This window comes from Myotis myotis, unplaced genomic scaffold (assembly GCF_014108235.1).
Source record: "Myotis myotis isolate mMyoMyo1 unplaced genomic scaffold, mMyoMyo1.p scaffold_m19_p_38, whole genome shotgun sequence".
In the NCBI taxonomy this organism is placed as follows: Eukaryota; Metazoa; Chordata; class Mammalia; order Chiroptera; family Vespertilionidae; genus Myotis; species Myotis myotis.
The window spans coordinates 517,616-543,524 of record NW_023416344.1 but is presented as its reverse complement, the minus strand read 5'-3'; the positions used below and the strand labels follow the sequence as shown (position 1 = coordinate 543,524).

The 25,909-nt window shown below is 66.1% G+C and overlaps 1 protein-coding gene across 3 annotated transcripts in view; it reads left to right on the top strand.

Moving 5' to 3' along the window:
• ZC3H3 (zinc finger CCCH-type containing 3) overlaps positions 1-22,344 on the top strand; it is a 42,845-nt gene extending 20,501 nt beyond the window's left edge. The window contains exons 5-13 of one of the 3 annotated variants that reach the window (XR_004966781.1): positions 6,956-7,143; positions 11,468-11,510; positions 11,586-11,747; positions 11,841-11,910; positions 13,637-13,768; positions 19,567-19,751; positions 20,218-20,567; positions 20,897-21,189; positions 21,917-22,344. Coding sequence is in view for 1 of the 3 variants with exons in the window: in XM_036303739.1 (XP_036159632.1) it covers positions 6,956-7,143; positions 11,468-11,510; positions 11,586-11,747; positions 11,841-11,910; positions 13,637-13,768; positions 19,567-19,751; positions 20,218-20,567; positions 21,917-21,948 (1,162 nt within the window). In the remaining 2 variants the exon portion in view is untranslated. Of the gene's footprint in view, positions 1-6,955; positions 7,144-11,467; positions 11,511-11,585; positions 11,748-11,840; positions 11,911-13,636; positions 13,769-19,566; positions 19,752-20,217; positions 20,568-20,896; positions 21,235-21,916 lie in introns of all 3 variants that reach the window. The other 2 variants (XR_004966782.1, XM_036303739.1) reach the window with 2 other exon arrangements.
• The last annotated feature ends 3,565 nt before the right edge of the window (positions 22,345-25,909 follow it).

Below are 25,909 nucleotides of genomic sequence, written 5' to 3'. Positions count from 1 at the left end.
CGGGAGGTGCGGGCTGCCTGCGGGCCTGACAGCCCGGTGCAACTCTTCATTTGGAAGCCAGTTCAAAGCGCCGGGTGTTTACTTATTTCTCTGTCGGAGGCGGCAGCCTCTCTGCTGTCACCTGCCCATGCTCCTCGCAGGGGGATGAGGGTGATGGGGGGATGGGGGCCTCGACCCTGCACCCCCCCCCCACCCGCGGTCTGCGAGGGGAGGGAGGGGAACCAGCTGGGGCCGGCAGGTGGGCCGGCGGGTGTTTCCTGACGGACAAGAAGGTGGTCCCTGTGGTTTTCCCCACGGGACACGCGAGGGTTGCCCTCGGCTGCACCCGGCCCCTGGCCGCCCCGTGCCAGCACTAAGGGCCTCGTGTGGCCCCGAGGTGCCCCTGGTGCCCCTGGAAACGACGAGCAGATGACACTGAGAATACTGCCCGACAGGCAGAGATACAATGTCCTCGCCACCCAGCTGTCCAGTCGCCTCACGCAGCCCAGCACCGTCCTAATGCTCCTCTCCGGGTCCTGAGGCGGTAGAGCAGCGTCCCTGCGTCTGTGTCCTGCTGGGCGTCCATGTCAGCTCCAGCCTCATCTGCCCCAAACTCCTCCCCCGCCCTTGCTCAGGATGGCCAGGGCCTCTGCAGGTGGCCGGGGGAGGGAGTGCGGGGGGGCGTTGCCCAGGGGCCTGGGGACCACGGCCAAGGGGCTCCAACAGCAAAGGCTCTCTCCGACCCAGGCAGCCTCAGGCGGCTTGGCCACCGCCTCATCCCAAGGCCCATGTCCCAGTGTCACTCAAGGTTCTCTGGCTGGGAGGCCCTAGGAGGCACTGGGCCTGGGCGGTGTCCGTCCCCTGCATGGCTCTGGTGCCTCCCCTCCCCCTCCCGCCCCATCCCCCTTCCTTCTGTACCTGCCCCCTTACCCTGCCGTGTGGCTGTGTCCTTCGGGGCCCTCCCTCTCCATGTGGGTCCCCCAGGATCAGGGCTGAGGGGCTGTGCAGCCGCTTCATGTGCAGGTGGTGGGGGTGGTTCAGGAATCCAGGGGTGTCTGAGGGTGGGGGCCACTGCAGCTGCAGATAGCCCCTGTGGGCCAGGCCAGGTGACCCCTGCCTGCCCTTCCTCCGGCCACCCTCAGCCGGCGGGCAGCCCTCGGTCCGGCCCAGCTCCTGCTGCTCCTGGCGGGGCAGCAGAGCCGGCGGCAGGGGCAGGGTTTATGCTCCTGACTTTCCTGAAGTCAGCAAGGCCCGCGCCCGCGCGCCCACCCGCCGAGCGGAGTAATTTGCGGCGATGTCTGTGGGCCGCGTCCACTCCCCAGTCAGCACTTAATTGGCAGGCGCTTGATTTAGCAGCGCGGGGGCCTCCACCGGAAAGACGGCGCGAGTAAATCACAGCCAGACGCCAGAAAATAGATATAATCTCAGCGTTACCCGCATTAATAGTAGCCGGAGCCGAATTAAAAAGGCCATAAAGCACCGGCCGGGGCCTAAAGGATGGCCGGCCTCGTCCCCTCTGCCCGCTGCTCCTTTGGGGGCGCGCTTCCAGCCCCTCCTACCCTCCGGCCAGAGGCCCCGCCCACCCCGTCCCTAACCTGCCCCGCCGGAGGGGGGGGTGTGGGCGGGTGGGGCCGCGCAGGCCTGCTTGGCCCTGGAGGGCTCCCTGAAGAATTCAGCACCTTGCTCCGCTAGCGTGCACCCCCTCAGCCTGCCCCCAGGTGGCCTGGGCCCTCTTGTCTCAGCCGGGAGACTTGTTGGAGGAGCGCTGGCCGCCTGTTAGGCAGACACAACTGGACCACCATGCAGGTCCTGATCAGGCTGTTGAAGTCGCTCGTCATCACTTTTGGGGTTTCCTCTGGGGAGACCGCCCCTCCAGGACAGGCCGCTGCTCTGCTGCCGGGAGCCTAGCCGGGCAGTGCCTCCTGCTGGCCATTTGCATCTCTCTGGCCCCTCAGTGTGGCCACCAGCCAAGAGCCTCTGGGCAGCTCGGCCGCGCTCGCCAGGCCCGTCTGTTCCCTCCAGGCCGTGTCAGGTGCGTCCTGTTCGTTTGCCTCCACGTGTTCCTGGCGCGTCTGCCAGGCTCGTCGGGTGGCCTGCGTGTCACCCTTTCATCAGACTCTTCTTTTTCTTCAACTTCAGTTTTGCCTTTCAGTTTTGTTTGGGAATTTTTAACAGGATTTTTACTTTTCTGTGGACTTCAGTCTGTCATCCTCTTAAGGCAGTATATTGGTCTGCTTAGGACAGAGGCCCCTCCTCAAGATTATGTGAGTCCAGTGACATTTTCTTCCAAGTTTTACGTTTAAAACGTTGATCTACTGGGCATGTATTTGGGGACGTGTGTAAGATGGAAGCTCGCGCACCCCTGGCCCGGACTGCCCTCGTGTCCCTCAGCTGGGCTGCGTCGTGACCTCACGGGGTGACTGTCCTAGGGGTCACCAGGGAGGCGGGGGGTAGGGGCAGAGCAGATGGTGGCCATGGTGGGGGCTGGAACCCAGCCAGGGGGCAGAGGGTGAGGGGCACGACCCAGAGGGAGCTGGAGAAATGGGGTGCAGGCAGCGGGGCCCTTTACCTGGAACCCATCAAGGGTGGGGCTTATCCCGGTGGGTCAGGCCGGGTGGCACCTCAGCTGACCAGAGGTGAGGGCGAGGCCCAGCGACTGCCCCAGCAGGCGAGAGGAGCCTATTGGAGCAGCTCGAGGCGCCCGCTGCAGACACCACGGTGCCGGCTTCTCAGGGGCCTTGGCCGCCAGGGCTCCGGTCTATGGGCCGTCTCCGCATCCTGGTGGTGCGGCTCAGGGCCCGCAGGAGGCATCGGGGTGGAGGGTGCAGGGGCTGATGGTGGACGGGGTGCAGGCCGCGGGTGGCAGGTGTCTCCAGGTTCCGGGCTGGGGCGTGGAGGGAGGCACTGGGGCGAGGCCTTGCGGGCCTCAGGCTGCGCTGCTGTGGGAGGGCAGGTGCCGGGTCGGGTGGGCCTCTGGCACGGACCCCCATGGGGACTGTCTCCCAGGGAACCCAGCCAGGCTCTGCCTGTGCCTTCCATCCATGGCTTGTCCCCACGCGGAGCCCTGCCAGGGGTCCTGCGGGCTCGGGCCCAGGTGGCGGGCTGCCTCAGGAGCTCACATCAGGGCAGGGGATGGCCACTGCGGGGCCAGGTGGGGTGGGGACAGAGAGACAGAGGGTAGAGAGGGAGAGGAGGGGTGATGGAGAGAGTTGGGGGTGGGGGAGCAGAGGAGGGGCCAAAGGCTGAGGGGACACTCGGACACTCGGTCGAGGACCCGCCCCAGCCCTGGGCCCCAGCCCCTCTGCCCCTCAAGCTGAACTCTGCACCCCCTTGTGGGGCCATTAAGGCCCAATAATACCTGTTTTTTTGCAGCTAACGTACAAAACACCAATAGCTTTGGCTGGAATGGATGTTTAAAGTGTCATTTTATGGAGAATTTTACTTTCCATCTTGTTGTTTATTAGGCTCTTATAGGGAAAGCTTGTAATGCATCCATCGATCGAAATACCAATTGAACAGATGTGAGCACATCACGTAGCCCAGCCCTGTGACGGGGCCGCGGTGTGATGGACGCAGCGCAGTTAGTGTGGCCACAGCGCGTGGCTGGAGGGCGCCCGGAGTCACTGCTGCTGGTTACCTGGGAGAGGTGGGGGTCTCCCTCAGGAAGGAGCGGCACCTGGGGGAGCCTCCAGGCGACCTGCGGGCCAGCCCCCCAAGGCCACACAGCCCCGTGTACCCAGGCCTCAGTGCCCAGCAGTGGTCCTGCCTCTGTCCCAAGGTGGCGAGAAAGGGAGGGGGCGGCCCCGAGAGCCAGGTGGCTGCAGGGGAGCGGCTGCAGGGGGGCTGCCCCCTCACCTCCCATGCTGCACCCCTGCTCACTGGGGGACTCTGTCTCCCCCAGAACCTTCTGTCAGCACCGCCCTGCAGACCACCCGGCATGTGGGGGGCCTCGTGAGGGGAGGCCTGAGCTGCGCCGGCCTTGAGGGGTGCGTAGGAAGGGTGTGGGCTCTCTCTGAGCTCGAGCCACGTCTCTGCCAGGCAGGTGGCACACACTGCACTGGCCCTGCGCCGGGGCCTGGGAGCAGGGGGAGGCGGGGGGCGTCAGCGTGCTGTGGAGAGCGTGCTAAGCCTGCAGCCCTGCGCCGGGGCCTGGGAGCAGTGGGAGGCGGGGGGCGTCAGCGTTCTGTGGAGAGCGTGCTAAGCCTGCAGCCGTCACGGTGGTGCTGCCTGACCTACTTGGGATTTGCTGTGCGGAGCCGCCTCCGCTTCTGCTGACGGCGCACTCCCTGCACCTCGCAGCCTCGCAGAACCGCGCTCCATTTCCTGAAACTGCTTCCCCACTTGCTTTCTCTGCTCCCCAGCCAGCCCCCCGCCCCTGGCGGGTCAGCACCGCCTGGGCGGCCTGGCCACTCACTGCCCCTGCCCCAGCCAAGGGGGGTCGGCGGTCAGACTCCACCTGGGAGCCAGGCTGAGCCCCTGCCAGCCACCGCCCTGCGGCCGGGTCTCCCTGCATGTGGCCCCGGCCTCGGCCCACGGCCCGCCCGCCACCACACTCTCATGCGGGGTCTCTGGCCCCGGGTGACCCTGTCCCAGGGGAGGCCCCGCCCTCTCTAGTCCCTGAGGAGGGTGCCAGGCTGCTGGTGGAGCTGGTGTGCTGAGCCACGAGGGACCTCAGGGTTGAAGGAGCAGAGCCTGGTGTCCAGGGGGGCCTGGCAGAGTGGCCCTCTCGGGTCTGCCCGAGGTGAGCCCTGCACACCCTTCCCTGGTCCCTGGCTTCTCGGCGCAGCCTCCTGTCTTGCCCAGACCCTGGTGCCTTCCTCTGGGTCTCTGCCCTGGTACCTCCCCCTCCGCTCCCGCATGGCCTGGCCCCACCCATGTGCTCACGGCGGGCGGGCGGCCGGGAACTGCCCGCTGCTCCCCACGCGGAGGACACGTGGGCAGCTCCTCTTTCACCTGCCTCTGGTGTGTCGCCCCCATTGCTGCCCATTTTCACTTAAAGTGTTGTCTCCCCCCATCCCCCGTCCTTCGTGCCCCCCCCCCGGGGGGGTGTAGTCAAGGTTATGGTGATAAATCCTGGGGCATCGTCACTTCTATTCGGAGTAAATTGGCTGGCCTCTTTCAGGCTGAAGGAAAGATAATTTGCTGTAGTATTTCAAATGGATTAGAAATGGATTTGAAGGGGAAGTTCATGCCTCCTATTACAGAGGCGAGAAAGAAGACCGTCTGAAGGCACAGCTCCCTCCCTGGCCTTCATTATCCACGCTTAATACCTTTCCTATTTCCCAGCGTTAATGAAATTTCCTGGCGGCGTGGGCCCACCGGACGCAGGGAGAAGCCTTTAGACCTGAGGCTGCTGCTGGAGAAAAGGAATTACCAGGCCCTGGGCGAGGGCAGGAGCGTCCCCAGGCCCTTGGCCCCGCTATTACCTCATTAATCTCACCCCCTCTCCTCAGCCCAGCTCCTTCCCACAGGCTGTCCTCGCCATTAGGTAGCCATTGGCTGAGGCTCTGACACCCAGGCAGCGAGAGGCTCCTGTGTGCGGGCGGGTGCCCCCTCCCCCGTCCCAGTCCTCAATCAGGGACAGCGGGTGAGGAAGGACACAGGTGGTCAGGGCACTGCAGGTTGGGCCTGTCTTCCAGGGCAGGTGGGCTTTCCCCGGGCCCTGGCCCGCTCCCCGCAGTTCTGTGGGTGCGCCCCTCCTTGGGGCGGCCTCGTGACCCTGCAGGGACGCGGTTTCCCTGACTCCGCTGGCCGGGGCTCCGCTCTGGGCTGTGGGATGGGGGCTCAGGCACAGCTGCCCTGAGAACAGGGGCCACAGCGCCTGCGGAGGGTGCAGAGCCCCTCGGGGCCCCAGCGTTGGCGGGCCTGCAGGGAGGGGCTGGCGCAGGAAAAGACCCTCCCCTACCAGCCCTGCCCTCTCTCCTCACCCTGGCCCGAGGTCTCAGGAGAGCCTGGAGGGCTGGCTGCCTCCCCCAGGGGGTGCCCACACACCCCACCCTCCCGCCCAGACTCGCCTTTTGTGGGGCAGCTGGAGCGCACGGGCAGGGGCGGCCTGGGCCATCTCTGGGGTCCCTGGGTGGGGCCCATGGTCGGTGCTCGGGACTGGACTTTAATGAAGGGAAATGGGGTGAAGTGCTCCAGGCGGCTGCCTCCTGTGCCTCCCGGAGCTTGTCCTTATCCGCAGATTCGTCCCGAGGTCCTGGGGAGAGGGGTGCAGGCTGCGTGGGGGGGGGGGGCGGCCACGCCCAAGAGCAGGGCTACTGACCCAGCACCTCAGTTCTGGGTGCGCCTATGTGGGTGCCTGGGTGCTGCCCCACCGCACTCATCACATCCTCGTTTAGGGGCGCCCTCCTGCTGCCCACGTGGGGTTGGGTTCCGTGTGCGCGTTGTGGCCTCCACCTCACTGCTCCCTGCTGTGCCCGAGGGGGGCCTCGGGGGAGAGGCAGTGTGTCCACAAAGACGGGCAGGCTGCTTTGCCAGGAGGCAGGCTGCACAGTGGTCATAGCTGGCATGGAATGAAGCTCCATTCGCAGAAATAAATTACTGTTGGGATTTGTCCTGAGGGGTGAGCCCCACGCCCTCTGGAGTCAGGAGGCTGGCTGGTCCCACCCTGGACGCCCCACCCCTCCTCCTGGTGGCAGCAGCTCAGGGGACAGCTGGGGGCAGGTCAGCCAGGATGCTGCAGGGCCACCGAGCCCAGCCCGGGAGCCTGTGGCCGATCCCACTGTGGGGGCCCCGGTGCCTGCAGGGCGTCTCTAAGTGAGGATGTCAGGCCTCCTCCAGGGCCCAGGCCGTCCTGGCTCCGGGGTGTGCCTGTTGGAGGGGAGGCTTGTCTCTTCCCCGTGACCCTTCAGGGGCTCACAGAGCCTGGCTGGTGGGGTTGGGACACCCCTCCTGTGCTGTGGGGGGCAGGGCAGCAGAGGCCTCCCGCCTGGGGTCTTGGAGCTCAGCTGACTGGCATCTCCTGTGTCTGCAGGTCCCTGGTGCTGAATCGCCTGCGCCCTGCCCGCGGCGGTGGGAGGGTCCAGCTCGGCTCCCCCCGCTGGCGGGACAGAGGCTACCGCTGTATCGGAGGGGTGCTCTACCGGGTGACAGCCAACAAGCTCGCCAAGACTCCCGGCCGGCCCAGTGCTGAGGGGGCCTGCAGGCCCCTCCTGCGTACAGGTGAGGCTCCCTGAGGCCCGGCCCGCCTCTCCCGGCTTCACTCCCAAGATGCTCCTGGGCCCCCTTCCGAATGGGTGCTCCCCCTTCTGATTGGTTGCTCCCCCTTCCAAGTGGCTGCTCCCCCTTCCGAGGGGCTGCTCCTCAAATCCCAGCAGCATTCATCACTTCAACTCGCCCTGATGTTGGGCAAGGCGGGGAGCAGGCCGGGCACTGACGGGAGGCCCTGCAGCCTCTGTTCCCAGGGAAGGCCCCTCAGGCAGGCGAGGGCTCTCACTGGGCTGAGCGGTCCCTGATTTCCCGTGTTTGCTCCTGAACAAAGGCAACGAGCCAGGTATGGTGAGCAGGGCTGGCGAGGGAGCACCTGGGGCCGTGGCCCTGGAATCACATTGGCACCGCCTCCCCGGAAACAGTCCGAGCAGGAGGGGATGCTTTGGGTTCGCTTATGGTACAGATTAACTCGGGGAATGTTGTGGTTTCAGTCCTCTTTTACCCTCTTCCCGTTCTGTCAGAAAAAAGGGCAGGATTGCAGGCAGGTGGGGTTGCAGCACCAGGGCCCCGGCCCCACCCCTGCCGGCCAGGCTCCCAGGGCCTCTGTCTGTGGGGCTCAGGGCGCCCACAGCCCTCTTCCAGGCAGGTCCGCTGGGCTACCCACGGAGACACTCAGGGCCTGGGAGGCCTGGCTCCATTCTGCCCGTGGGCCTCAGCGTCACCATCCCTTTGCTGGCGAAAAGCAGGTGCAGGGCGCTGGCCAGGCTTCCCTACGGGGCCTCCTAGGCTCAGCCCCAAGGGCGCAGTGCTGGGTCAGGACAGCCCCTCCCACTAGCAGGTCGGTTGCCTCTAACGTCAGAGCTGAAAGGCTGGTGGCATCCGTAGTCATGGCCCTCAGGCTCCACACACAGCAGTGGCATGGTGGAGGGCAGGGTCTCATCCACTGCCTTCCCCAGAAGCAGAGCCCTCCCCACCTGCCTCTCCCCTGAGGCGGGCTCCTCCTGGGTGACAGAGCCACAGAGGGCAGCTCCTCCTGGGTGACAGAGCCACAGAGGGCAGCTCCTCCTGGGTGACAGAGCCACAGAGGGCAGCTCCTCCTGGGTGACGGAGCCACAGAGGGCGGGCCCAGGGCCGCGCTGCAGAGGGATGTCTGGTTGGCCCCTGTGGTTGAACTCGCTGGCCCATCTCCCCTGGGGCCTCCTTGGCACTGGCCCTTGTCCCCTGACCCCCACGCTGGCCTGGCTGGCAGGACCTGGCTCTGCTCTTGCGCCCTCACCTCACGGGCTGGACGAGCTTACTGGCCTGCAGACAGAATGCCCTTCAGTGGGCATCTCATGGGGCCACATGCCCACCCCGTCAGCCCCAGGGGTCTGGTGCCACTTACTGAAACCAGGCCTCAGGGACTCCTCCCTGGCCTGACATACACAGCCTTGTCCGGGAATCAGACTTGAGACCCTTGGGTGCGTGGGCCGACACTAACCCGGGAGCCACGCCGGGCAGGCCCCGCCCCTCCCCTTCCGTATCCCCTGGTCTCTGTGGCAGAAGTGCCTGGCGGCCAGAGAGGAAGAGGCGGTCTGCACCTCCTCACAGAGCTGCTGCTGGGCCCTGCGTCCAACCCTAGGGAGAAACCCAGGTGCCACCTGGGGAGGCAGGCAGAGCCTGTGGGAGGGGCCGGCGCTGGGGGCACTATGGGGGTGCACCCTTCCCCCCAGTCAGGCCCCACCTGCCCACCTGCTGGGGTAGAGCTGTCTCTCTTCGCACAGGGTGGTGGCCACATTGCACGGTCCCCAGAATCGGCCCCCACCCTTCTCCCCACCCCCAGCCTCAGGGGCCTGGGGCCACCGATCCAGGAGGCCCCTCCCCAAAGACCTGCCCTGCAGGCCGCGCTGCCACCTGCTGACCAGCCTCGGTGGCCTCTGAGGGGCAGGCCTAGGGCTCAGCCCTCCCAGCTCAGGGCGGGGAAGGCGGGGACAGGACAGGACAGAGGGGAGCGAGCCCTCGGGGCTCCTCACTGGGAGGGGCCGATGGCTCCAGCTGGCGCTGTGCCCTGACCCGCGCCCACTTGGCCGAATAGCTTCTCCTCATGTGAGAGGAGCTGTGGCCTCAGCAGGAAGGAGCAGCCTCCTGACCCTCCCTCGGCCTCTCCTGCCTCCGTGGCTTTCTGGGGGGCGTTGCTTTCTGGGGGACGCAGAGCTCAGAGCCTGTCTTCCTGGGGCAGACACGCTCCTGACCCTGGGGCCAGGCACTTCCTTCCTGGGTCCAAGGCCTGCCCTCCACAGGCCCAGCCCCAGGACCCTCCCACAGGCCCTGCTGAGACCTGGTGCACTGGGTGTGGCTCTGATGGGCACTTCGTGGGCCTGTGGGTCCCAGAGCTGTGGGTCCCTGCGCGCCTCGTCCCCTGCCAGGGCCACCGTCTCGGCCGGGACTGCAGGCTGGCCCTAGCCCCAGAGCACGGCCGCTGTGGCAGGCTCCTCCTGGGCAGGTGTGACTGCATGCCTCTCGCCTGTGACCTGTCGGCCCCAAGATGGCTGCTTCGAGGTCACAGAGTGCCTGACTGTGGCCCGCACCCCACCCCTGCCCCCCTCCCTCCCTCCCACACGCCGCCTCCTAGGCTCCCGTTACCAGAGCCAGGCCAGGGTGTCCGTCTCTCCGCGGGGGCACTGTGCCCAGGGGCGCCCTCTGACCAGAGCCGGTCAGGGCCGGGCACCCGCAGGGAGGGCACGGTGGGGGGGGGGGACTGCCTATTTTGGGAAGATCCTGGGAAGCGCGTTCTCTCGAAGGCTCACACCTCCTGCTCCAGGGCGGTTTCAGCTGAATGTTTCAGCACCTCGGCCCCTCACCGCCACTTGATGTGCATTTTTAACGCCCGGAGCGTCTGAAAGCTGCCTCCTGTGCCTGGCAAAGCGCCCGAGCCCCACACTGGCATCTCTAAGAGCAGAAAGTGGGAGGGGAGTGAGCCGGCCCCCTCAGGAGCCACGTGGTGACAGCACCCCTGGCAGGAGCGGGCGGCGCCACGGCCTCAGCGCGGCCTGGGTGGCAGCCGGGACCGCCAGCACCGGCCATCCCATCGCACCGTCCCCGCCAGCGGGCAGGTGCACGCACCACGTGCCACGGGGCCGGACCCACAGCCCCGGGGGTGTCCCAGCCTGGGAACCGGCTCCACTGGGTCTGGGCTGCCCTACGCCCCCCAGAGCCCCTCTGTCCCCCGCCGGCCCCGCCTCCTGCACCGCCGCCAGCCTGGCTTCCACGCAGAGCACGTCCTCCTGTTGGGGTCCTGCTGTTCAGCCTTGGAGACACCCCTTTATTTTTTTTATTAGTAAACTTTTTTTATTGATTTCAGAGAGGGAGAGAGAGACATGGGTGTGAGAGAGACAAGGATCCACTGCTGCCTCCCACACGCCCCCACTGGGATCGGGACTCAAACCAGCAACCTCCAGGTTGAGCCCCAGCAGCCAGGGCGCAGGCCCCCTTTTAACTGGAGGAGACTGAGGTGCGGGGGTGGGGGGGATGGGGGTCGGGGGGGGGGCAGTGGCAGGGTGTCGCTCCAGCAGGCAGTGAGGGCCGGGCCTGTAGAGGGCTCCCGAGTGCCCAGGTTGGGCAGGGACTTGGGCGGCACAGGCTGCAGAGGCAGTGGCCCTGGGAAGGTCGCCAGGAGGGTGCCCGCCGGGCCAGGAAGTGCAGGGACAGCCTTTGCCGCGGTGCTTTGTCATCGCCCGGCCCCCAGCTTCCCGTGGGGTCGCCCAGCCGAGCCATCTCAGCAGCTGCCAGGAAATGGGACCTGGTGTCCGCGGAGGCTCCCGCCCTGCCCTGCGCCTGGGAGGGGACGTGTCACAGGCGGGGTTCAGTGTCCACAGGACCCCCCGCAGGGCAAGCCCAAGCCCCCCCCCCCACATCCACTTGGTGAGCAGCTGCCCTTTGGGCTGCTGAGGCCTGGGAGCTGGACCTGCTTGTCAGGGCCCCAGAGCCGGGCTGAGGGTGTCCGGCTCGTGGCCACGTACCTCTGTCTGTCTGTCTGATTTCACTCCCTTTAAATGCACAAGACCACTGGCTCATGGGAAGCCAGGGCCGTCTCCAGAGCCACTCGGCCACATGCCCTGGGCTCTGCCCCAGGCAGAGGGGGCAGTATGGCCCTGGGGAGCCGGTCCCTGTGCCACGTCTGCGGCCATGTGTGTGGGCGAGAGGCAGGGCCTGGCAGGAACCCAGCCTCGGGAAGGGGGTGGTCCCCCGGAGGGGATTGCTGGGTCTGAGCTCATGGTGGAGACCAAGGGGCCTGTGCCAAGCTGGGGAGCGGGCAGAGCCCAGGCTGGGGGTGGGCCTGACCTGCCTCTCCCCACAGGCCGGCTGGACACTCCTGGCAGCTGCAGCCGCTCCCTGGCCAGGTATGTTCCTGGGGTGGTGGGGGGGGGGGGCGGTCTGTGCACCTCTGTCGGCCTCACCCCACCCCCTGTCCGCAGCCGGGCCGTGCAGCGCAGCCTGGCCATCGTGCGGCAGGCCAGGCAGAGGCGGCGCCGGGCAGAGCAGGAGTACTGCATGTACTACAACCGCTTCGGCAGGTGCAACCGCGGCGAGCGCTGCCCCTACATCCACGACCCTGAGAAGGTGGCCGTGTGCACCAGGTGAGCCCGGCCTCCAGGTGGCTGGCTGGCGTGGGTCTGCGAGGGCCGTCCGTCTCACCCGCCCTTAACCCTCTTCCCCGTCCGTTCGCATAGGTTTCTCCGGGGCACGTGCAAGAAGACGGACGGGACCTGCCCCTTCTCCCACCAGGTCTCCAAGGAGAAGGTGAGCGCAGCTCCGGCGGGAGCGGGGGCACCTGGTGTGTTCCTGACAGGTCCCCTGGCGTCGGCCAGGAGCTGGGCTGTGACCCGAAGGCTCTGCTCTCCATCCCCCGGGGGGGCCCCCACTCTGCTCAGCCGGCTCTCACCCAGCCCTCCTGGCGGGGTCCTGTGCCATGCCTCCTGCCAGTGCCCACAGGGCCCCTCGCTGTGAGGACAGGTCTGCGATGGGCAAGGGGCAGCCGTGGGCAAAGGGTGCTGAGAGGCCAGAGGCTTCCCAATCACAGGGAACCGGGCGGGGGGCGCAGAGGGCCTCTGGTCCCAGGCCCCTACCCCGTGGGTTGAGGTGAGTGGACCCCATCTGCAGGCTCCCAAGGGGCAGAGCCAGGGTGGCGTGTGGTCCCAGTGGGTACGGGAGTTCAGGCTGGGCCAGTGCTGGCCGGGGAGCCCAGGGAGGGGCCGACGGGGGAGGGGGGCGGGCGGCGGGCAGTGCTGCTGTGGCAACAGCTTTTCCCCTTGAGGAGCTTGGGGAGAATCAGCGTTTTTCCCTAATGGAGCTCCAAGCTCTGGCTAGCGATTTGGAGACTCACGTCGAGTTTCGGGCTCATTAGCTCTTGGCTCCAAAGCCGCGCCCGGGCCGTCTGCGTGGCCGCGGCTTCTGCGTTAACGTTGCTGTTATTTGTGTGGACGCTGTGGGTGCAAACAAGGTTAATTGAAACGAGAAGGCCGTCTCCTCTGGATAACGGCCGTGCTGACAGCGAGGCGGAGCTCCGCCTGGCGTGGAGCTGGCTTCATTATCCTTTTTATTAGAGCTAATTTGGGCTCTAGATCAAAAGCCACATTAAGGGGGTTGTCTGCAGCCCCCCCTCCACCGGCCCCTCTCCGCTCTGCGCTGCCGTTAAAAGACAATTAGAAACAAACTCGCACGCAGGGAAACCGCCTTTGTTTCTCTGCTCTCCCTCCTCAGCCCCCTCCCCCCTCCCCCAGAAAAGTGCCAGTGGGGAGCCAGGGGGACCGACTGGGGGTGCTGCCCCGCCCCCGCAGAGTAGCGGGAGGGGGAGACCCACAGGGCCCTGCGTGGCTCCTGCAGGACAGTGGGCGGCTGAGGTCCCAGAGAGGAGTCGCTGGAAAAGTGGCAGCTGCAAAGGTCAGGGGGGGGGGTCAGAGACTCCCGCTGGCTCTCGGGGCTGTTTCCCAGTGGGAAGGAGGGGGGCTGTGCATCTTCCTGTCCCAGCTGGGCCACCTGCCACAGGCCAGGGTACTGGCCGGGCCCCTGCCAGGCCTCCACAGACTGGGGCTGCTCCCGGCGGCTCCCTGCCCGCTGAGCCCACCGCCCACCGCCCACCCTTGCCCAGGAGGGGCCAGGTCTCCAGCCCAGGACACTGAGGCGTCCACTGCTCAGGTCACTGGAAAGCCTGCCCCCGTGCGGCCCACAGCCTGGGACGGGCTCGGAGGCCCCATCTCAGTCCTGAGCCCCTGGTAGGGCTGCCCGGCTCCCGTCCAAGGAGGTGCCCTGGCTCCTGCTGGCCCTGCTGTGGCCGGTGCTGTGTCCCCTCCTCCTGGGGCAGGACCTTGTGAGGCCTCCAGCCACAGTCTGTGCGGCGCATTCCTGGCTGTGGAGCATGTGGCAGGACCCTAGAGTCGGGGTGTTTATCTGGGAAGTGGGGTGCAGACGCCTGACCGGTGCAGGAGCTGTAGGCCTCGCCCTCACTGCTGCCCCTCCCTCCCCACAGATGCCTGTGTGCTCCTACTTCCTGAAGGGGATCTGCAGCAACAGCGACTGCCCCTACAGCCACGTCTACGTGTCTCGGAAGGCGGAGGTCTGCACCGACTTCCTCAAAGGCTACTGCCCGCTGGGCGCCAAGGTGAGCCCCTCCCCCTTCCTGTCCCCACGTGGGCCTGAGGGTGGGGGCTGGACGGGTCTCCTCAGTCCCTGGCGCCCCAACAGGCAGCTGCTCACCTGCCCCACCGCTGGTGCATGGCGCCCGCCTCGGGGGCCTGCAGCCTGGCCGGGCTCTGAGGGAAGCGGGGGCACCGGGCAGGGCTGACCCCTTCCTGCCACCAGGCCGAGATGGGCCTGACGGGGTGGACGGGTCACCTGAGGGACGCCCGGTGCGGGGTCGGGCGGTGGATGGTTATTGTAAAATCCTCCGGTTTAAAAGGAAGGTCAGAGCTGTGTTTCAGTGTTGCTCCTGGAGGAAGTGCTTACTGCGCCCCTTTCGGGGCGGGCGCTGCGCGGCCCACATGATGGATAGCGGCTCGTAATTATAGATGGGAAAGCGCTGAGCAGGCCGCGCGGGCGCGAGCCGGGCCCGGGAGGGTTAACTCGATTCTCTAAATAATATGAGAAGTGCTGAGTGGGCACCTCCCGCCTGGAGTGCCAGCCGAATGGCCCCAGAGAGTTGGTGATATTCCACTGGATCGAGTGGAATTGTTAACCCTGCTTCCTGGAGCCACGGCTTGTTAAAGGGGGGCGTCCCTTTTCGTGTGAGTCACTCGGGCTGCTCTGGCCCCTGGGCTGGGGCTCACCGGCCACGGGGCCTGCTGACCCGCGTCACTCAGTGTGGTGTCGGCCTTCTGCTTCGTGCGTGTGCGTGTGCGTGTGTGTGTGCATGTGTGTGCGTGTGCGTGCGTGTGTGTGTGTGTGTGTGTGTGTGCTTGTGGCGGGGGAGACTCCGGAAGCTGCTCCACCCGCTAGTTCCACAGCTGCCGTGTTTGTCCTCTGCGTGCGAAGCCATCGTCCCGTCCGTGGGTTCTGGTGGCGCTGGCTCAGGGAGAGCTCAATCGGGTTTGCATCAGTGTGGACTCTGCAGGTGACATCCCTCCCGTCCCTGTCCACTTAGGGGCATATGGCCTGGCCTTGCGTTTGAGGCACTGCAGGTGCTGCAGGCTCACCTGGCTCTCCCGCTGCAGCCCTGCACCCTCCAGCCCCCTCTGCACAGAACCTCGAGGTCACACTGCCACTGCCACTGCCGCCAGCCTGCCCGCATGTGCCACGCCAGCACAGCCAAGGGTGACCCCGAGTGGGGGGGTGAAAGGATTAAGGAAAGACAGACAAGAGAATGAAGGCTGGGTTTTGGTGGGACGCTGCTCCCTGATGAGGAGCCAGCGCCCACAGGCCGTGTCTTTATTTTGTAGCAGATGCCACGGGGCAAAGCAGGGGTGCGATCACGTTGTTTACAGCATTCTCATGAGTTCCAACCCCACTCAACTACATGCACCCGAACTCTAGCACGAGGCGCGTGGGGCCACGTGTTCGGACCATAGGGTCAAGCTCACGACCACAGCCGTTGGCTATGATTGTGCTGGGGGGGCCCTGCCCTCCAGCTGGGACTTGCACGTGGCAGTGAGAGGACCCTGTCCCTTCATTAGTCCGAGGCTTGAACGTGGACAAAACACCGTAACCACGCCCCACACCCGCACTCCGGCCCTCCCTGGACTTCCTATTGCTCATGCTGCCTGGGGGCTCCCAGCAGTGAGGCGTCCCTCTCCTGCCTCACAGACGCTGTGCCCTCTGGCTGGCGCTCATTCCCTGCCTTCTGATCGCAGCAGCGCCCCCATTGACCACCGCCTGGTAGCTTTGCCTTTCAGTTGAACTCTTCCTGGTTTGGGGCACCGTTCTTCCGTTTCTCACCCTGTGGGTCTGTCCTAGGATCTGTCCCACCCAAGGCCCCGCCCTCATCTTCTGCCGCCAGCCCCACGCCTGCCACTCCAGCCCCTTTTCTTTTCTGTAAAACGGGGATGTGCAGAGCCCCCCACATGGGGGGCGGCCGCCTCTGTGCAGGCGCCGGGGGAAGGGAAGGCCGTTGTCCGCTGCTCGCGGCCCACCCGCTGGGGCCAGGTGTTCTCACACATGGGCCCTTCCCCGCACCGCGTGCAAACTGCCCATCCTTCCCTCCGATCCTGGCGCCCAGGGTCACAAAGCCGCTGCTCTGTGTAAAGAGGGCGGTGTGCGTACCTTCCTGCTCACCCAGGGCAGGCGCACGCCCCAAGGTCTAGTCTAGTCCACGTGCAAGGCTGTGCAGCATCGCGCAGCCCGCCCGCCTCCTCTCCGAATTGTCTGTTGGGGGCAGGTCATGGCTTCTCTGGTTTAGCGTGTTTGGGGGTCATCGTGTTGTGGTCTCAGGACTGCATTCCTTCTGCGGCTGAGCGGTGCTCCTTGCCTCCTGGCCCGGCCGTCTCACCATCCTGCTGTGCACGCTGGTGCCGAGTCTCTGGGTGGACGTGGGTGCCGTTCTCGGGGCAGACGCCCCACAGTGAAACCGAGGGGCCGGCGGGTGATTCTGCTCTTAGCGCTTGAGGACCCGCGCGGCTTTCCTGCGCGACTGCTGCGACGTCCGGCAGCGTGTGCGGCGGCCCCCCCTCCCTCCCGGCTGCTGCCCCCCTTTTACAGTCACATCTGAGGAGGCTCGCGTGGGGGCGGTTGCATTTCCCCGGCGACCGGCGGTGCTGACATTCCTGCAGGTGCTCACTGGTCACTGGGGTGTCCTCGTGGGAGAACGTCTACTCAAGTCCTTGGCCATTTTTGAATGGAAATGAACATATTCTAGAACCCAAGCCCTTACCAGAGAGTGAGCTGCTCAGTGAGCTGTCCTGTCACTCTCCTGTGGCTCCTGCCTCCCCGCCCCCTCGCCCCCGTGTCCGGAGATGCCGTTTTGTAAATTCAGCGCCATGCGGCTCCCCCGTCCTGCCGTATGGGGTGCTGTAGTTTCAGCCTCAAGTGTAGGTCTTTGGCCCATTTCGAGTTAATTTTTGTCTGTGGTGGTAGAGGGGCCACCTCATTTCTCTGCCTGTGGGGGTCCCGTTGTCCCAGCACCATTCGCGAAAAGACGGTTCTTTCCACCGACGGTGGCGCCCTTCTCGGGTCCGTTGACGTCCGTGGGGGGGCTTGTTCCGGGCCTGTCTGTCCCGTTGGTGTCTGTCTGTCCCGTTGGTGTCTGTCTGTCCCGTTGGTGTCTGTCTGTCCCGTTGGTCTGTCTGTCCCGTTGGCCTGTCTGTCCCGTTGGTCCCTGTCTGTCCTGTTGGCCTGTCTGTCCCGTTGGTCCCTGTCTGTCCCGTTGGCCTGTCTGTCCCGTTGGCCTGTCTGTCCCGTTGGTCCCTGTCTGTCCCGTTGGTCTGTCTGTCCCGTTGGCCTGTCTGTCCCGTTGGCCTGTCTGTCCCGTTGGTCGGTCTGTCCCTCTCACAGCAGGTTCAGCGTAAGTTTAGAAATCAGGAGCAGCAACCCCCCAGACACTGGTCGTTCCCGGGATTGCGTTGCCTCCTCGGGGCCTCCAGGTTCCCTGTGGCCGTTTGGGTGAGTTTTCCTACGACAGTTATGGGAACCTTCTGAGCTGGCGAGTCAGCATCTTGAAAAACCCTAACTTAGCTCTGGTGCCGTGTCACATAGAGAAATTTTTTGATATTTGCAACCACAGTAAAACAAAGACTTATATTTTTGATATTTATTTTATAGATTTAAATGCCATTTAATAAAGAAAAATCAACCAAAAAACTGAGTTCGCATGTCACCTCTGACACGCGTGTCGTAGGTTCGCCGTCGCTGGCCTAGGCCTTTGGGATTTTGCCGGGACTGTCCTGAGTCTAGGCTCCCTCTGGGAGCATCTGCAGTGGTCGGGCTGCCCGTCCACACGAGGCGATGTCTCTCAGTCCTCTCGGCCGTGTTCCGGAGCTTTCAGTGTGCCAGCCTCTGCCGCCTTGCTTGGGCTTATTTCTAAGCGTTGTGAGAGAGTTTTGAAACTTCCTTTGTACATTGTTCATCGCGAGGGTGTGATGATGTGATTGTTGGTTTTATATCCTGGAACGTGGCTGAGTGTATTTACTGACCTAGCAGCTATTCTGTGGCTGCTTCTCTGCTAACAGATCGTTTTCTTTCCTTTTTATTTGGATGCCTGCTGTTTTTCAATCTATTTTTGCCTCATTGCTCTGCCAGAACTTCCAGTACTACGTTGAATAAAAGGGGCAGAAGGGGGCGCCCTCGAGGGACCGCGGCCAGCCTGCACCCTGAGCTGGGCGAGCTGCGGGCTGTTCGAAGGCCTGTGTCATGTGCAGGGGGCTCCCTTTCTGGATGCTAGTTTGTGTGGTGTTTTTATCATAAAAAGGCGTTGTATCCTGTCCGTTGTTTTGCTTAGTTGAGACGAGCCTTGTGCTTCCCCCTTCCCTTTGTCAGGGCGGTCGGTCACATGGATGGCTGTCTGGGTGTTGAGCCACCCTTGCATTCTGGGAATGACTCCGACGTGGCCATGACACATAACCCTTTTAACGTGTGCTGCGCCGTCCTCTGGCAGTTCGTGGAGGCTCCGCATCTGTGCACAAGGAGTATGGGCCGTAGTTCCTTCTCCTGCAGCATCTTTGTCTGGTATTGGTATCGAGGTAACAAGTCGAGCTTCGCAGATTGCTTGGGCCATTCAGGTTGGCAGGCACTCCTCGGACTCTCCAGAGTTTTGGAAGAATTGGGGGGTGGGTGTCTGACCTTTCCATGTTCAGGAGATTCCCCCGGGAAGCCATCTGGTGGGGCCTTTCTTGCTCAGAGGTTGATGCTGACCCAGCCTCCTTGCCGCCCACAGGTCTAGTCGGCCCTGTTTCTTCTTGCGTCAGGCCTGGTGGCTGTGCGCGCAGTTGGTCCACTTCACGAACTTGTCAGGGCCGTGTGTAGGAGAGTGGAAGTGTCCCCTAGTTACCCCGTGTCTGCAGGGACAACTACCCATGTCCACTCCTTATTGGAAACGTATGACTTTTCTCTTCTTTGTCTGTTTTGCTAGAGGTTTGTCCATGCAGGGCCTGCTGGCTCGCACCCTAGTATGGCGGCTTCTGGTCCCTGTGGCCATGGGGCCAGGTGGGGACAAGAGTGGGCCAGTGCACAGATCTCCTCAGAGCGTGGGTGCTGGGCCCAGGCCGAGGCCGGGCTCTGGACGAGTGCAGGAGGGAGGTTCCACTGGAGGGCGGTGTCCCTGGCCACGGCCACGCATTCTCGGTGTGTGGCTGCCCCCGAGCACGTGGCTGCTCCGGCGCTGGCGGGTCTGAACTCAGTTCTGGGTGGGCTCAGTGGTCTCGGCAGTGGCTCTCCTCCAGGTTCGTCTCTGGGGGTCCCCGGCTGCCTGCTGCCACCACGTGAGGGGCAGTTGGGGTGCCCAGGCTCGCAGCATCTGCCCTCTCCCCTGCCCTGCCCATGGAGCCAGCTGCAGGGAGAGGGGGAGAAAGGACCCCCTCGGCTGGAGGGGGGCCCACGGCAGGGGCTGAAGCTGTGCCCGAAGCGCCTGCCCCTCGAGGGTATAATTAGCCTCCCTGACAGGTGTGGTGGATCCGGTGGCAGTGGCCTGGGATGACCGGCCGCACCCCTGGGCTTGAAGCCTGCACCCCTCCCAGTGAGGTTCTCCCAGGCCTCAAGGCCCAAGTCCCACTCACCCCATTCCTCACCCTGCCCTCTCTTCCTTAGGACAGGCGGCGGTGGTCAGGAGGAGGGGTTCACACCCTGGACACCCCCACCCAGCCTGGCAGGACCCCCAGGCCCTCAGTTCAGCAGGGCGCTGCCCTCGCCATACGGGTTGCTCAGGGCACATGCTGGAGAGATGGCAGCTGGAGCCCGGCCAGCCCACAGGGAGCCTGGGCTCCAGCCGAGCAGGACGCTGCCGCCCACGAGGCCTCACCAGCTGTGCCCTCTCCCCAGTGCAAGAAGAAGCACACCCTGCTGTGCCCCGACTTCTCCCGCCGGGGCTCCTGCCCCCGGGGCGCCCAGTGCCAGCTGCTGCACCGCAACCAGAAGCGCCCCGGCCGCCAGGCATCCGCACCCCCCGCCCCGGAGCCCAGCCACGCACCTCCCAGGAGCAGGGCCTCCACTGGCCATGGGCCCAGGTGAGGGGGGACATTCAGGGCCCTGGGCAGCCCCACAGCCCACCCAGCTCTTTTGGCTTCAGATCCTAAAAGAAACCTCAGCCCTAAGTGGCCTCCAAGCTGGACAGAGCCAAGGGCAACCCTGGCCCCAACCAGCTAGTGTGGTGCTGCCAGCCCCTGCCCCTGCCCTGCCCCTACCCCAGGGAGGAGGTGGGGGTCCTCAGCCATGACTCCCACTCCCAGGGGAGGGCCTGCTGAGGTGGGGCCTGTGGCCACCTGCCCGAGGGTGGGAAGGAGCCTTGCGGAAGAGGAGGGCAGGCTCAGGCTGGCCTGGCACCTGGATGGTGATGCCTAGTGGCTGGGGGGCCAGGAGGGGGCGCTGGGAGCCTGGCCGCTGGGAGGGGATCTCCAGGTGGTTGGCTGGGGCTTCCAGACCTGCCTTGCGGGCGGCCGCCCTTCAATGGGTGCTCTCCCTTCTCTCCCCCAGGAAGCCCTCGGCCGCCCCGCGCCCTGTGAGGCAGACGCCCAGCTCCCCCGCCTCGGAGGCTGCTGGCCTGGCCTCCCCTCTCTGCTCCGCACAGGGGTCAGCTGCAGCCTGTGCCCTGCCCTCGAAGGCTCCCTTCTCCCCCTCCCCCTCCCCCTCCTCCCGCTCCTCCCACTCCCCCTCCTCAGACCAGGAGGAGCCGAAGCCGGTGCTCCAGGAGGAGGCTGCCTCTGCGGGGAAGGGCTCCGGAGGCCTCTCCAAGCTGCCTTCCTTCATCTCCCTGCAGTCCTCGCCCAGCCCAGGCATCCAGCCCAGGGCCCCGACCACCAGGAGCGCCCCCGCCAAGGACTCAGGTAGGCAGCCGGCCCCAGCACGGCCAGGAGCCTTTCCGTGCCCAGCTCTGACCCACCAATCAGAGTCTCCAGGTGGCCCATGGCTGAGCACCTGCCGCCAAGGGGCGGGGCTGAGGTGTGAGCGCACAGCGGCCAAGGGCTGATTTAATTAGAAAGCACCCATTTCTGTTAATTTGTTCTGGAAGCTTGGCTCAGGCTCCTGGAGAGAACAGATGCTCCCTCTCCCCGATGAGCATTTGGGGCTTGGTAAATGGCTCCACTCAGCCTTGTTGAGGAGAGAAAAGAGGATTTTATGGCTGCAAACGACCCTTTCTGTAAACATTTTACAGCTCTCCGCGCGTTTGAGTGACGATAAACCCCACGCAGCTCGGCGGGCTGCAAATTTGCGACCATACGGCCATCATTTTATTGTCATATTTCACGGTCGTAACGTTAATGGAAGATGCTTGCCGCAGCCTCCTCTAGCAGCTCCGCTGAGCACGCTCAAACGCGGACGCGGAGGGGCCCGGCCCGCCCGCCTCCTCTCACCCCCCACTCGGGCGAGGAGCGGCCGGCCCGCCATCGGGTGTGGCTCACTGGGGTGCAGACGGGCCGCTGGGAGCTCTGCCGCCACTTCTATTCTGTAAGATCCCGAACCCGGCAGCCAACCCAGAGTCAGAGGAGGCAGGTGGGGCGCCCCATCCGCCTGCCCTCCCTGCTCCGTGGAGGTGGGCGGGGAGGGCCCCGGGCAGGAGGCCGAGCCTCACCGCCCAGGCTGCCCCACAGCTGTGAGGGCCAGAGGCCTGGGGCCCCAGCTGCTGGGCCTGACTCCTGGGCTTGCGCTCAGCGGAGCAGGTGGCTGGGGGCTCAGCCTGCGGGGCATGTGGAGAGGCCGCCTGTGGGCAGCTGCGTGGACACGGCCTGTGAGGGGGCTTCCTGGGAAGGGAGAGGCGGTGGCCCCCAGGAGTACGGACCCGAGCGGCCCCTGGACACAACTCTCCGCCCTCTGGCTCCTTGCTCCTGGCCACAGGCTACCCCCCCCCCCCCCGCACGGGGACCTCGGTGCCCTCTCCCCCCAGCTGGCTGCTTGCACACACCTGCTTTCCCGCGAAGGCGCAGCGTGGTGCCAGCTGTGCACCTGCTCCCAGCTCCTCCTGCCGACCGCCAGGGCCTGCCCTGCCCAGGGCTCTGCTCCCACCTCCTGGGCCACGGGCCAGGCCTGCGCCCGCTGGACGCTGGATCCCGGTGGCCTGTCCGAAGCCACTGTCCCCACTTCCAGTGCCCCTGCTGTGCATGCCCCTCAGGGAGCTTGGGGGGCTTCCACCTGCCAGGGGGCTCCTGGCACCTGACCTCTGCCCTTCTCGGAACAGGGAAAACTCTGCACATCAAGCCCCGGCTTTGAGGGGCCAGCCCACGCCTACCTCAGCCCTCAGCGCTGGACAGAAAGGAGGCCACCCCGCCACCACCGCCCCAGGAGGGCCACCTGCCACAACGCCCTGGGGGCCGCAGGGCCATCGCTCCGCCCCCTGGCTCCCAGCCTCCCTGACCAGCGCGAGCCCAGGCCTCCCCCTCCCTCGGGCTGGGCCCTGCCTGGCCGGCCCCTCTGCACCCCGCACCTCCCACCCTTGGGTCCTCAGTCTCCCACCCAGCACAGGCCCCCAGCTCCCCGCCCTCTGTGGGTGGGGCAGTGGTGGTCACTGCACCCCCAGCCTCACCCAGGACTCCCGCCTGGGCACGGGGCCACCAGCCAGGCTCCCTGGCGGGCATTTCTGTTCAGCAATAAAGGTTGTCCCATGTCTGCTCGGCTGCCTGCCTGTCGCCATGCCACAGCTCACGGACGGCCGCTGCCCATGGGTCCTCTGGGAGCCCCTGGTGGGACCTGGAGGCCTGCGATTGAGTCGCCCTGGAGGAGGGGAGGGGCTGGCCGCAGGCCCCGGAGGTAGAGCTGTGACCACTGCTCTGCCCTCCCACCTGCCCACCAGGCTCTGGACCCGAACATGGCCAGGCAGGGTAAAGGTGCCCCCCTGCCTGTCCCTCATGGCCACGCCACCGTGACTTGTGGGGAAAGGCCCAGGGGAGCCAGGGGCCATGACTGCAGCTGGCTGGGGTGGGGTCCCCACACTGAGTCCCCCCGGAGGCCCCTGGGCAGCTCGAGAGTGGCTGGGCCCGGCAGGTTGGGCAGGCTGAGGCGGAGGCAGCTGGCACCTCCCACGCTGCAGGCGTCTCCACAGGGACCCCGAGCCTGGCTGAGGGTGGGGCTCAGCTTGGGGGCCTGGGACAGGGTCTGAGCACGGGCCTTAGGGTGTTTCCCGTTCCCTGCAGAGGAGGGAGGGGCTCCACCTGGTCTGGGAGCCAGCAGCTCCGCCCGCTGCCTGGAGTTGGGGTTGCTCTGCCTGCCCTCGGCCCAGGTAGAAGGGGCAGCCCTGTCCAGAGCTGGGGACGCAGGCCCCTTGGCCCAGGCCATGCTCTGGGGGGCGGGGGGCGGGGGCGGACTCAGGAGGACCCTGGAGCCCTGCTTCCCCCAGGCCCCCTGCGAGGTGGGGTCTCCGCACCAGCCCCGAAGGTGACGGGAGCCAAGCCGATGGCGGCTGACCCAGCAGCGCAGCGTCTGGTCATTGGTCACGGCCCAGGACCTGCCTGCGTCCCCTCGCCTTCTCCACATGCCCTTGGATGCCCTTGAGCTGTCCTCGAAGGGCGAAGCTTTGGGGCTGCCAGTGGGAGGCCTGGGGCAAAGGGGGGGAAGCCGGGACCCACTGCCCCCGCTGTAGCCCAGCGCCCGGAGCACCAGTCAGACTGCCCGCAGCCACCATGGAAAGCTCTGGAAGGGCTGGGCCTCAGTGGGAGATACCAGGCCGATGGCCACCTTGAGCCCCAACTCCCCCCCCCCCGACTCCCTGTGACCCATTAGGGGACCTACTCAGCCTCAGCTGAGCAACATCCTAGTCGCGCGTGGACGCCGAGGGGGGACAACGAGGGTGCCCCAGTCACTCTGGGCTCCCCTCGCCAAGAGGCAGGGCGACGAAGATCCTTGGGGATGAAGGTGCAGGTCACCCCAACCCAGACTAAAGGGGCGCCGCGGGCCTTGGCCAGGAGCAGGCTTTCGCCCGGGAAGGGCCACGTCCCCGGCTCCTGCCATCCTCGCTGGGCTGTCCCCTCTCCAGCTGTCCCTGCGCAGCCTCACCTGAGGGGACAGCCAGGAGCAGGCGCCCCCGCCCCCCCAGGCAGGGCAGGCCCGCGTCCAGGAGGCCTGAAGCTGTGCGGCCAGCAGAGTGGACCAGGGGGTTGGGGGCCTGCAGCTGCAGAGGAGACTGGGAGCGGCCTGTCTCAGCTCCAAGCTGCTTGGTGGGTCCTCGGGCATCTGGGCCTTTGGTCTTGGAGAGGCAAGGTGCCCGGTGGGGCCATGGGCAGGGCAGCGGCGCTGGGCCCGGAGGACAGAGATGACTCCAGGTGTGGGTCTGGAGGAGGCATGGACTGGGGAGGGGCACCCCCAGAATGGCAGCGGGCAGGCAGCAGCCTCCTAGGTGGGGCAGGCGCGGGCCTGCAGACACTGCCCAGGAGGCACAGCCTGGGGAGGAAGTGCGAGAGGAGAGGCGCGCAGCTTCCTGTCCATGTCCACGCAGGTGGCCCCAGCTCAGGAGCTGCCTCCCAGGGACAGACATGCCCTGCCGACCCGCCCTGGCCGCTGGGCAGCACTGTCTGGCGGAGCACGTCACATTTGGGGGCGGACCGTGGGGGCTGCTGCCTGGTGGTCGCTGAGCACAGGCCTCAAGGACCTCGGGGACTCTGATGGGGGCTCAGCTGGTCTGCAAGGCCGCCCTGGCCACATCCGCCAGCGTGACCTCTCAGGACAAGGGGAGGCACTTGGGCAGACTGGGGGGTGGGGGGGTGCCACAGAGCCCAGCGTGATGGGTCCGCGCCCTCAGCTGGAGACCAGGAGCTGGGAGGAGGCCCAGGTGGGCCCTGGGGTTGGGCTTCTCCACCCCAGCACCCTCCTGGGCTTGGGCCCACCCCTGCCTGGCCCAGCAGCCCGGCGCCGAAGGGCAGCCCAGTGCCGGCGCTCTCCCCGGCCGACAGGCAAACGCTTCACTCCTGAGTCCAGAGCCTCCCCCTGGACACGGGGCTTTAGGGGCAGCCCCAAACCCTGTGATGCTTCTGTCAACCTGTGTCCTGGGGCCCAAACGCCTGGCCCGGGGGCTCCATCCTGCCCGGCGCTGCCTGGCCCTGTCCGAGGAGTCCCTGCCCCCGCCCCGCCCCGCCCCGCCCGCAGGGAAGGCAGAGAGGCGCCCGCTAGCACGGGGCTGGGCCGCCTGTGGCCTATTAGGTGGGTTTCGGCCCCAGTGGTGGGACATTTTTATGATGAATGACAGACGTTCGAACAGAACAAGGCACAGCCCTGGTAGCTAGTGCCCAGCACACGGGGGGCGGGGGGGGGGGGGTTGGTCGGCCCCTGGCGGCTTCCTGCCCGCGGCCTGCCACACTTTCCTTCTTCTGAACAAACACCGCAGTTAACACTGACTTTTTACAAAAGTCATGTAACAGCAGGAGAGAGAATTGGGAGGGGCTCGCTGCTCAGGCCCCTCCCTCACTGACCCTGGGGGCAGGGGCAGGGACCCCACCCGCTAGGGCGCCCCTGGCTTCACTGCCCTTTCCGCTGTCCGAGCCCTGGGCCACCGACTGCACCTAAACCCCCACCCCACCCCGTGCCCGCCAGGCCCCGCCCCGCACCCCGTCCCCGAGCACCCCCTCCGCGGTCCCCTCCCAACCTGTCCGCACCCCTAGATCCCACCGCCAGGGTGAAACTTTGTTGACTGAATTCCCGAAGCCGCCTGAACCGCGCGCTAAAAATAACCGCGCGCCCCGCGTAGCGCCCGCCAGGCCGGGTGTCACGGCGTCGAGAGGCCGGGAGGTCCCCGCACGGCCACGCCAGCGGCGGGACGCGGCCTCCCGCCAGCCGGGCAGCGCCGGGAAGGGACAGCTGGGTCCCGGCCAGCGGGGCGGTGGGGGGACCGAGGCACCAAGGGGCACCCTCTGCTCCCAAGACTCCACGGCCGCCCCGTCGCGGACGCGAGGCCCCAGAGGCCGCGAGCCGGTGCCCACACCCGGCGACCCTCTGCCTCGCGCCCCCGCGCCCTCCGCCGCTGCAGTCCCCCGCGGTGGCCACCAGAGGGCCCTACTCCTCCTCCAGCCCGCGGCCGTCACCACCCCTTCCCACAGCTGTTCCCCGCAGGAGATTGACAGCTGGGATCCGGGTTGCCATGGGGATAGGCAAATGAGGGCGCGGGTCTGGGACTCTTATTGGCCCGAGGGCGCGCGCCCCTCCCAGGGAGGCGGGCCCGGGTGCCGGGCTCTATAAAAGGGGAGCG